The sequence below is a fragment of the Equus quagga genome, chromosome 5 (assembly GCF_021613505.1).
Source record: "Equus quagga isolate Etosha38 chromosome 5, UCLA_HA_Equagga_1.0, whole genome shotgun sequence".
Lineage (NCBI taxonomy): Eukaryota > Metazoa > Chordata > Mammalia > Perissodactyla > Equidae > Equus > Equus quagga.
The window spans coordinates 60,146,366-60,156,744 of record NC_060271.1 but is presented as its reverse complement, the minus strand read 5'-3'; the positions used below and the strand labels follow the sequence as shown (position 1 = coordinate 60,156,744).

Sequence of the window (10,379 nt, the reverse complement as noted above, 5' to 3'; positions counted from 1 at the left end):
AGGACTCACCCTGGGCCCGTCACCTAGCCCGGTGTACTCTTGGCTGCTTCCCCTGAGAGATGCCTTTTCCAGGGGAAGGGAGCTGCCATATTTTGAGTACTTTCTCTACCTACATGTTTCATACGCATTATCCTTACAGCTTACCAGCCAAGAGTATTACATTATTTCCACTTTACAGATGAAGAAACTGAGCTCACAGAAGTCAAGTCACATGCCCAAGGTTAGAACACTCATGGGTGGTGGAGAAGAGATCCCACTTGAGTGAGAGCTACTCCAGTGTCATCAAACTTAATGTCCGGACCCTCTGGCTGGCTATGGTGAGGGCAGGAAGGCAGTTTGTGGAGGTGTCCATCATTACAAATTTGAGAACAATAGGCTGGAACTGCCCCTTTTAGCCCTCTCCCCCTGGAGCTGCCTCCCCACGAGTCAAGGACCAGGGAACAACAGCAAAGGAATAGGTATGGCTTGCCCCTGCTGCAAACACCTGCTGAGGTGGGCTCCTGGGTCAACTCCTCTCTTCAATCAGGAGCCAGAGCCTCTAGGCAGTCCCCCCACATCAAGGGTGGCAAGGGCAAAGCCTGGCTGTGACTTAAGGGCTGGGAGTGCAGGACTATCTCCTTCACGTGCTCAGCAGAATACAGTCCACGGGCCTGAGCACCCAGAGCCCACTCAGTCCACTGCGAGCCCAGGGTGTGTCTGCGGAGGACAAGAGAGCATGCCCCGAAATGCCCCGGCATCCTGACCAGCCCACGGCTCCACCCACTCCCACTGAAGGCAACAAAGGGGACACGGTCATTACAAAAACATTCATAAAAAACAAACTTTATTTCTACATCTCAGAAATTGGCAAGGAAATAAGCACAGTGAAAACAGCGCACTGCAACATGTTGAATCATCTTCAGATGCATGATCTCATTGGGACCTCACAGTCACCCTGCAACGTAGGCAGGGTGGGTGACTACTGACCCACTTTATGGAGGGCTTGTCAGAGGTGACCCAGATTCTACATGGGACCATAAACATTCTACCCAGATGCCCCCCTGCATCTGGGCCAGGCTCTTCATTCCCCAGGGTGGGTGGGGCTTCCCCAGACACACACAGATACCTTAACTTCCTCTGCGATACAGTCAGGGATCAGGCTGCCGGCTCTCTGAATAAAGGACCTTCTCACTGACATGTGTGGGTTCTTGAGAATCCCGGGACTTACATGTGCCAGGGATTGCTAAATCTATGACATCCGTACCAGGCAGCCAGCCAAGGGCTCTGGGCACAAATGAACGCGAAGCTAAGCTGACGGATCAGAAGTCCGCTGGCCCATGGCGGAGCCAGTTCCACAGCCAGGCACCCCATCAGGGAGACAGTCCCCGTGTGGACAGAAAGAGGGGCTCCACCTTGCTCCACTGGCCCCCGTCTGTTGTCGGAGGGGAAGAGCCATGGCTCCCCGGCCTCCCGCTCTGCACGCCTGTTGCTGACCAGCCTTTCTGACTCTTCTCCATGAAGAGGTGGGCCGCCTCGTCCCTCCGCAGGGGCCGGGCTCAGAGGTAGGCGTCATCTGCCTCGGGCTCCAGGAGGTCTTCTTCAGTTCTCAGAGCAGGAGCCCCACACCAGGGGGGCCACTGCCTCCATCTCCCAGCGACACACTGGGCACTTGGCCGTGTCGCTGAAGACCCTCCAGGCGCAGTCGCTGCAGAAGTGTGTGTGGCCGCAGGGGATGAGGCAGGTGTTGGCCGCATGCTGGAAGCAGATGGTGCACTCCTCTCCTGCTGCGGCTGGGAAAGGGGACAACATAGGTTGGGGGTACTTGGGGGCAAGGGGGCAGCCTACTCACGATAGAACCACAGGACAGAGACCTACGCAGTCATATTTTGAAAACTTTCATCTCGTGAGAAAATGCTCACAATGTAATCAACCGAAAAAAATTAGGAAGAAAACCATAATGTACATACATATATATTATAAAATCTCGATTTAGGAAAAAGGAAACCAAACAGAAACAATTCCCTACATATATATACACGACCACAAAGCACTGGGAGGGAGTCCACCCAAGAGGTAACGGGTGGCTTTTTTTACTTCCTTCTTTATCCTTTAATATTTATTTCTGTTTGACAAAGTTTTTACTATGAACATGGATTGCTTTTTTAAAGCGGGGACAAAATAACATTATCTATTCATGAATGTGCTCTTGTAACTTGTAAAGTCAGCCAGTGTTCTAGAAAGCAGAGCTGTTAAATTGCTTTTAGGTTTGCAGGAGGCAGAGCAAATCTTTTGGTCTAAAGTCTGTGGGAGACTTGACCGACTTGGAAAGACCTGACTGAGCTGCTAGGCGGGGCCCCGGCCTCGCCCAGCTCCCCTGGTGCTGCAGCCCCGGGAGTGCCTGGTGCCAGAAAGCCACTTACCTTCAGGCTCAGACAGAGTCTCCTCCCTGGGGACCCACGGCGTGGCAGGCGGGAGGGCGCTGGCTGTGGGATCTGAGGCAGAGAGGGACACTAAGAGCCCAGGGAAAGCAAGCAGGCACCTGTCCCTCTTCTTTCTTTCCTGGGTTGCTGTGCTGGAGCTCCCAGCAGATCTTACAGTGCTGTCCTGGCCGTCCCCTCCCCAGGTTAACCCCCCAGCGAGATTCTTTCCCTAGACCACCCTTCCTTTAGACATCTCCTCTTCGCCCCACTCTGCGGCCTGATCGGAGACCCAGGTTCCCAACCCCGGATGTGCATAAACCCCCTCCCCCCATTCCCGGCAGGAAAACAGGGGCTTGGGCCCCACTTCAGAACACCAAATCAGGTGTTCCAGGGGTGAGGCTCCAGCACCTGTGACAAGCGACTTTAGAAACATACGCGGGGGCGTGGGGGTGGACTGCTTGTGCGGGCCCATGGACCACTAGCGCGGGAATGCCAATATTTCTTCTGATGGGTGTTCCTGTATGTATCGACTCGCTCGCTGGAAATCTGCTCTCCTTCCAGGTGGCTAGATGGATGGTTCCTCTTCCCCCACCCACTGCCTGACTGTCTCACCCTCCCCCACAGGCAGTCTTCCCGTGCACCTCTAACCCTCATACTTATGATCCCTCTGCTTGTCACCCTTGATTTCAGTGAACTCCTACTTAGACCGCAAAGCCCAGCCCAAAATTTCTCCCTCTGTGAAATGTGATCAGCCCTTAATAGATGTTTGGGGTGCTAGTCCTATCTTTTTATCATTCGTTAGGGACACAGATGCCCTCTCTTTGAGTCTGTCCATCTGGAGTCCCCAGCGCCCAGTCTCATAAATGACAGTGGGCAAAAGCTGATGGAAAACCTGACTGAATATAAGCGAACGAATGGTTCTCCCGGTGGCTCAGGATAGGGGCGGAGCACCCCCTCCCCCCGGGGCGGGTCCGGTCCGGGCGGGTGGCCTCACCCAGCAGCTGGATGGTCTTGGTGGTCCCGTACACGTCCATCACGGCCCAGAGCGGGGCGCCCAGGAGCACGCCGGTGCGCAGCAGGAACCAGGGGCCCGCGTTGACGGCCGCGAAGAGCCGGCCGTGGCGGCTCACCCAGAAGCGGACCACGTCCCCCGCGAGCGCGCAGCCCTCGGGCAGCATGGCGGCCCACGTGGAGCTCTGCTCCTCCAGGTCCGGGCACACGAAGGGCGGCAGGCTGGCCGAGGGCACGCGCGCGGGGTCCAGGCGCGTGAAGCCCACGCGGAGGCCGCCGTGCCAGCGGTCCTCGTGCTCCAGCACGCGCAGCACCACGCGCTCGCCGGGCCGCACGGGCCGCTGGCTGAACACGATGCCGTCGCAGAAGGTGGCGCACCGGCGCGCGATGCTCCCCTTGGCGTCCAGGCGCACCTGCGCGCCCTTGGCCTTGGCGTGGAAGCGCAGGGCCTTGCAGGGTGCCTCGGCATCTGTGGGGGCGGTGGGGGGCGGTGTCAGGGTGGGGCTGGGCGGTGGCCGACCGACTGCAGCCCCTCCCCACCGCCACTGCCCACGCCCACCCCCCTGGTGGCCCCATGCCCCTCCCACCACCCTCCTTCCCAGTCCCCTCACCTCAGAACCAGGTGAGGAGCCGGCTTTGCTCTGAGTTTGATCTGAGTTCCCGCCACGAGCCTCCCCAAGCCTCGGTTCCCTTCCCCTGGGGATCCGATAAAAATGAAAGGAACTGGTGCCTGCGTTGGCTCTCAATACCCGGTAACAGTTATTATTGTCGTTAAACAGAGCAGATTTTGGAACAGTAGATGTAATATGATCCTGGTTTTGTTGGACACCGTATGTTTATGTTTCCTGTATACATATGTGTCCTTTCTGTATCTAGAAACAAGCTGAAGGGAGATGATGGTCTGACACGCTCCTGGTGGGCAGCTCTGGCAGATGGTCCCGGTGTTGGTGCTGTGTTTTCCTGTCTGCTTGTCTGACTTTGTTATTTCCCACAGAGAACCTGTCACTTGTGAAGACCATGGCCCCAGTGAGGGTGACTTCCTTGTCCTGGGACAGAAAGGAGCCTGGCAGCTCCCCACAGGGTGGGGGGCCCAGGCTGGAGGTGGGGGGTCCAAGGTCAGCCCTGATGTGGATCAAGGCTACCCCAGGTAGAGAAGCCCAAGGTGACCTGGCCAGATGCCGATCTATGTGACCCAATGGATTTTATGGTGTGGGTTAGGGCTGCCCCAGAGAGAGAAGCCCAGGGCATCCTGGCCTAAATGCCGATCTATATGACCCAATACATATCTAAAGTTATACGACCACACAATAACCAGACCCCATCTTCACTGATACCATTTAATGACTTTTTACATCATCTTTCCTTTGTCTAGTAAAAATAAGTCACATACCCATGCCTTATAAATTTACCCCTAACCCTCAACACATTGCAGCCCTTCACTGCCCATGGGTCCTGTCCCCATGCCTGCAGCTCTTACTGCCCAGGGGTCCCGTCCCCATGCTACTCCATGCTATTCTCTGAATAAAGGAGCACTACTGCCAGACCTTGAGAGTCCAAGAAATCTTTCTTTCGACTCCTTGACTCATGGAGCCCGCATCAAGCCCCCCAGAAGGGTGAGCTGGGTCCAGCCAAGGTCTGGGCTAGGCTTTAAAATCAGGGGACTTCCTGACTCACTCCACTTGGCAGCCCAGCCGGGCAGGAAAAGTTCCCTCCTGGGCAGCACTTCCTCTCCTGGCCTGGAGGAAGCTGGCGAGCTTCCTGCCCCAGAATTGTTCTTACAACTCCCTGGGCCTTATCTCTCCCCTTCCACCCCTCCTCCCCTCCTCACGCTGCACTTTCTGGGTGGGAGGAGGGAGGTCGAACGTAAAAAGAGGTGAATTCAATCAGAACTTGAGCCAGACCCCAGCCCAGAGGAGCAAGGCCCTCCCCTCCCAGATCTACCCAGTTCCCTGGCCCCCTCTCCTCGGATCACTCACATGCCTGCAACATTCCAGCAGTGCACAAGGAGGGGAGGCCCAGTCTGGTCAGGCACAAGGACACCCTTGAGGTCACATTGAACTAGTCCCTGACCTCCACAGGCCAAAGGCCAGCCTCCCATGGTTCTCTCACCCCCGCATTAGGGACAAGTGCTCACCCTGGCTTTTGGGACCTCTAGACCCACCCTCACAGAGCCCTGCTGTCCACGCTCACCCCTCCCTCACCTGAGCCCTTGCCCACGCCACTGCCCCTTCCTGGGATGCCCTCGTGCCTCGCTCCCTTCCTGATGGGTCTGCCCACCACCACTGGTTCCCCAAGGCTAGGCGCAGAAGCAAGGGGATGTCCCAGAGCAGGTACAGAGAGTGACCCGGAGCAGAGTTGAGAGCCCAGACATCAGAAGGACCTGTCCTTGCACCCACTGCTGAGTTGCTGGGGCATCCAGAAGGCTCTGTGAAGGGCAGCCATGTCAGACACCGGATTCTAGTCGGGGCTCTGCTGCTGACATGGGCAGGTCACTGCCCCTCTGGGTCTTGGTCTCCTTATCTACCATGGGAGTGATATGCCTGGCCAGCCAAGGCCTGGAGTCTCCATGTACTTGCCTGGGGATCCTGAATGTGAGGAGTTAAGTGCCCACCTGGGCAGGATCAGGCTGGGGGTTGGGGAGGTAGGGGTTCCTGGTATAACCAGCCATACCCCACCCTGGGGGGGTGGAGGCCCCCCCCTCATTTGGCTGGGTCACTCTTCATCCCTGAGGTGGGGCCTGGAGAGAAGGCCTGGAGGGGGCTTGGTATGGGTGGGGGGCAGCATGCAAACCCTCTGCACACCCCAGCACGTCCAGTCCTGCCACCACCCTGCAAGGCAGAGATGATGTCTCCTGATGGTGGGCAAGCAGCTGGCTCTGGGCCCACTGCAAGCAGGGCCAGGGCTGGGGTTCAGACAAGGGTTGCCCCAGCCTCCAGGGAAAGGCGGCCGCCCTTGGGTTGGGGGAATGGAAGGTCCATCATGCTCCGCTCCTTGGGCCTAGGCAATAACCAGCAGAGATGAGCTGTCGTGGCTGAGAGCTGGCTCCCCTCCCTCAGGACCCGGTCCGTGAATGGAGTTTCCAGCCCATCCCCTGCACAGCTGCCCTGGACAGAGGCTGACTCAGGCAGGCCTGGCTCTGGGGGCAGCAGAGGGGTCCGGAGGAGGAGAAGAGCAGGGAACTGGCTGTCTGGAAGACAGTGAGGGAGGAGGAAGAACACCCTGGAATGACCATGGTGGGTGCCGGAGTCCCTGCTGGGCAGGGGGGCCCTGGGGACCCAAGGAGAAGCAGGCCTCATCCTGGACAGGCATTTGACAGTCTGCAAAGCTCTCCTCATCCCTGTCTCAGGAGCTTCCCAGTGGCACATGGGAGCTTGTCCTTATGTCACCACGGTTAGAAGAGAGGGGCTGAGAGGACACAATTGGCTGACAGGCCAGGAGACGGCCAGTGGACTTGAGCACCCTTCTCCTAGCCGCACCCCCAGGCTCCACTCTCTACCGCAGCTGCCCCTCAGCAAGCCCCTGAGAGTGGTCCTTGAAAGGTGCCCCACCGCCAGGAGGGGAACAAAGGGCTCCTTGGGCATCAGGCTCTGCACACGCACCCTCCTGTATGATCGTGCTGGTTGTTCACTGCAGAAAGCCAAGGCTGAGTAGGGCTGAAACCCCGTCTCGTCCGGCCAGCTGGGCAGAAAGCCTGCAGGACTGGGTGCGTCCGCCCACAGGGGCCCCGTCCTCTACTCTGCACAGGGCCCTGCCGCCTGAGTCTGGAGCGGGCTCACAGTGGTGTGAAAGGTGTTGGCGCCCACCTCCACCTGACCCATCCCTGCCCCAGGGCCTTCAGGGCTCCTCCATCCTTTGACCCAGGCTACCGGGTACACCCCACCCCAGGGTGGGGAATGGGAGAGGTGGGCACAGGCCCAGTGTGACTCTCTGAGTGGGCCTGTCCCCAGCCGGCTGGGCTGGGCTTCAGAGCACCCTCAGCCCACAGGTGGCCATTATTATTGTCAGCCGCATTTTCAGGCAGAATCCTCAGGCCCCATAAGCAGAGTGACTTGCCCGTGGAAAACCTTCCCCAATTTTTCTGCCTGCCTCCCTCGCTCCCCACTGCTGCAGGGGACCAGATCAAGTGCTGGGCTTGATAAGAAGGACTCGCCACTGCTGGCTGCCAAGGAGCTCAGGAAACACATGGCCTTTCGGATGCTCCCGCCTTCACCCCAACACCCACAGGTGGATTCAAATCAGAGTCTCTGCAGCAAGGCTCTTGGAGTCTAAGTGACGGAGGGTCAGCCCCCTGCTCAGCGAGGACCTCCCACATCGTCATTGTCACCATCTTCATCACTACCCTCCAGCCATCAAGCCTTTCTGGGTACCAGGCACCTACTAGGCACTTTACATCCTCTTTTCCCGTCCCCACAATCCCATGGGGAAGCACTCCCAGGGAACTGAGCTTGGGGAGGTTGTGCAAGTTGCTGCCATCTCGCAGCCAGAAGTGGGGGAGCCTGGGCCCAGCTCCTCATCCCTGCACTGCAGCACTGCCTCCTTCATGGCACCCTTGCCCGGAATCCAAACACAGTTGCTGGAGCAGCAGCAGCAGCAGTGGCTTGGTCCCCCTCCCCGCCCCCAGGCTCTGGGTGCCACCTGCTGCTAATGTGTGAGCCTTCAGTGCTGCTAGGGGGCCAAGGGCCAAGGCTCCAGGCTCTTTGCCTGGGAGGGAGCAGGGTCCAGAGATGCACAGAGATCTGGTGGTGGAAGCCCGGGTTCTCCATCTCCCACCCTGCACACTGAGGGAATACTGTGGCCTCGGGTGAGGCTCGCAGAGAACCATCGTGCCTGATGACCTTTTGGTTTGTGCTTCTGGCAGCTCTGTAAGCCAGCAAGGTCGGTTGCATTGGCCCCGGCCTACAGATAAGGAAACTGAAGCCCAAGGGGAAAGTGACTTGCCCAAGACCCACCGCTCGACCTGGCAGAGCTGGGACCCCCGTCTTCCAGCAGGCCCCCTAAATTCTATCCTCTTTCCCACCCCAGCCAGTCTCCTCTCTGCACAACAGGACCGAAGGCAGATGGGTCCTGTGGGTCATCCATCACTGTAGGGATGCTGCACCTGAGTCACCGGCCTCTGCTGGATTCCTGCAGGGACGGGAGGCTCGCTGCCATGGCTCACTACCTGGGGCAGCCTAGCCTGTACCAGAAGCTCTTTCTGAGCAATGCCTACACTGACCATACCTCTGCCTCCTGGAACTTCTACCCCAGCAATGACACAGAGCCCCCCTCTGCTTCTTGCATCCCCAGGGACCAAGCTCAGGGCTCCCTCTTACCGGTCTTGGAGGAGAGCTGGGCCCCCATCAGCCTTGGGTCCTCGGGCACAGGTCTGGAAGGAAGTGTCCACAGAACTCCCCTGGATAGGTTTGCAAAGACTCAGCAGGTCCCCTTGGTATGGGCCAGGTTGCGTCACAGGATTGATGATTAATTAGACGTTGCTGTCACGAGTTATAACATCCAGGGAATTTCCTGATGATTTCTCCTGGCTCGTAGGGGAAGCCTCTCCCGCTGCAGCTAGCTGGGGGAAGAGATGGCCTGGGGAGGGTTTCAGGTAGACCTCTCTGACCTCTGACCACCAGCTCTCAACCCGGCTGTGCATTATAATGGCCCAAGGCGTGTTAATGAGGACCTATGCCTGGACCTGCCCCCAGAGACTCTGACGCCAGTGGCCTGCGGTAGGGCCCACATAAATAGTTTTTAAAAGCACTCCAGATGATTCTAATGTGCAGCCAGGGTGGGCAACAGACCCCCGCTTACAGAAGGCACTTAATCAACGTTGCCAAAGTGGATTGAGTTGAATTAGCTGCATCCCAGGACCTGTGGAGCTGCCCCAGCTCTGGGTGTCCAGCAGAGACGCTGGCCAGTGGGCCGGTGAGGCAGACAGCACGGGAGTGGTGTGGATTGCTACCCCAGCCCTGCTGGAGCTGGAATTCCACTTTCCAGAATCCACTACAAAATGCAAAAGTCCCAGGGCAGGTCACGCCAAAGGCCTGGCTCCCAAAGGCCTGGCTCCCGGTGTTGGCTCTGGCGGAGAAGTCAGAGTTCTGCCCCCTCCATTTCCTGGGGAAGCTGGGCTGGTGGAGGGAACGTGGCTTGCTCTAACCTAGTGCTTCTCACATTGCAACAGGCACATGAATGTCCTGGGGACCCTATTAAAATGCAGCGTGATTCCCAAGGTCTGGGATTTTGCTTTTCTCTCAAGGCACTTTTCTAACAAAGTGGATCCCACTGTAGGTGGCAAGGCCCGAAGTTTGTTTGGAGGCTGGAGAGTACCCTGGCACTCCACATCTGGGCTAAGCCCTTCCCAAGATCACGGGTCAAGGCCGTGATCAGTGACTAATCTGAACTCGGCTGAAGGGATGGATATCCCCCACGCATGCCCCTGGAGGAGCTGGCAGAGTGGTGCTATTGACTGGACTGAGGAGGTTGTGGGGGATGGGGGGGCGAGGGAGGATGGAGGTTTGGAGCCTCAGGTTCTGGCTCCCATGTTACCTTGCCCTCCCGGGGCCCTGGTGTCCCCATGCGTAAAACAGGAAGCCAAGATGAGCTGGTCTGCAGGTCCCTTCCAGCCCCAACATGCAGTGACTGGTCTTGACGATGGAGAAGCAACAGCAGCCTGGCCCCAGTTGACGTCAGATGTTGCTGAAACCCTGAACTTTCTCTCTCACACCACGCCTTCTGCCAGGCGCCCTCAGTTTCTCTCTAGAAGCCATCTTCCAAAGGCCAAAGGCAAACTGGTGAGAAGTCAACAGCAATCTCAGCGAGTCCAAGGTTGATAGTTCCAGCTGGTCCAGCCTGAGGTGAGGGGCCCCACGGTTTAGCGTCCTGCTGGCCCAGCCTGAGGGATCCAGGCTCAGGGCATCCCCTTGTCTCTGGAAGGTGCTGGGGCCCAGAGGTCCGTCCTTCTCCCGCCTCCCCTGCCCTGGCTCCACC

At 58.0% G+C, this 10,379-nt stretch overlaps 1 protein-coding gene across 2 annotated transcripts; it reads right to left on the bottom strand.

Annotated features, from left to right (window-relative positions):
- Positions 1 to 806: 806 nt before the first annotated feature.
- Positions 807 to 10,348, bottom strand: NEURL3 (neuralized E3 ubiquitin protein ligase 3). 2 transcript variants are annotated; one of them, XM_046660286.1, is made up of 5 exons: positions 9,939 to 10,348; positions 8,723 to 8,981; positions 3,394 to 3,879; positions 2,400 to 2,471; positions 807 to 1,769 (listed from the first exon to the last, which is right to left on the bottom strand). In XM_046660286.1, the coding sequence occupies exons 2-5, from the start codon at positions 8,748 to 8,750 to the stop codon at positions 1,579 to 1,581; spliced, it is 777 nt and encodes a 258-aa protein (XP_046516242.1). In that variant the 5' UTR covers positions 8,751 to 8,981; positions 9,939 to 10,348; the 3' UTR covers positions 807 to 1,578. The 2 variants fall into 2 exon arrangements, with proteins under 2 accessions (XP_046516242.1, XP_046516244.1); XM_046660288.1 differs by having other exon boundaries at positions 8,723 to 8,964.
- Positions 10,349 to 10,379: the final 31 nt, after the last annotated feature.

What these genes read in the sequence shown, in the direction of transcription:
- NEURL3 (XM_046660286.1), bottom strand. Translation starts at nt 8,750, where the DNA reads ATGGGGGCCCAGCTCTCCTCCAAGACCG. An exon ending in CCAGCTCTCCTCCAAGACCG is followed by an intron (nt 3,880 to 8,722) that starts GTAAGAGGGAGC and finishes CCGCCCCCACAG; the next exon opens with ATGCCGAGGCACCCTGCAAG. An exon ending in CAAGACCATCCAGCTGCTGG is followed by an intron (nt 2,472 to 3,393) that starts GTGAGGCCACCC and finishes TCTCTGCCTCAG; the next exon opens with ATCCCACAGCCAGCGCCCTC.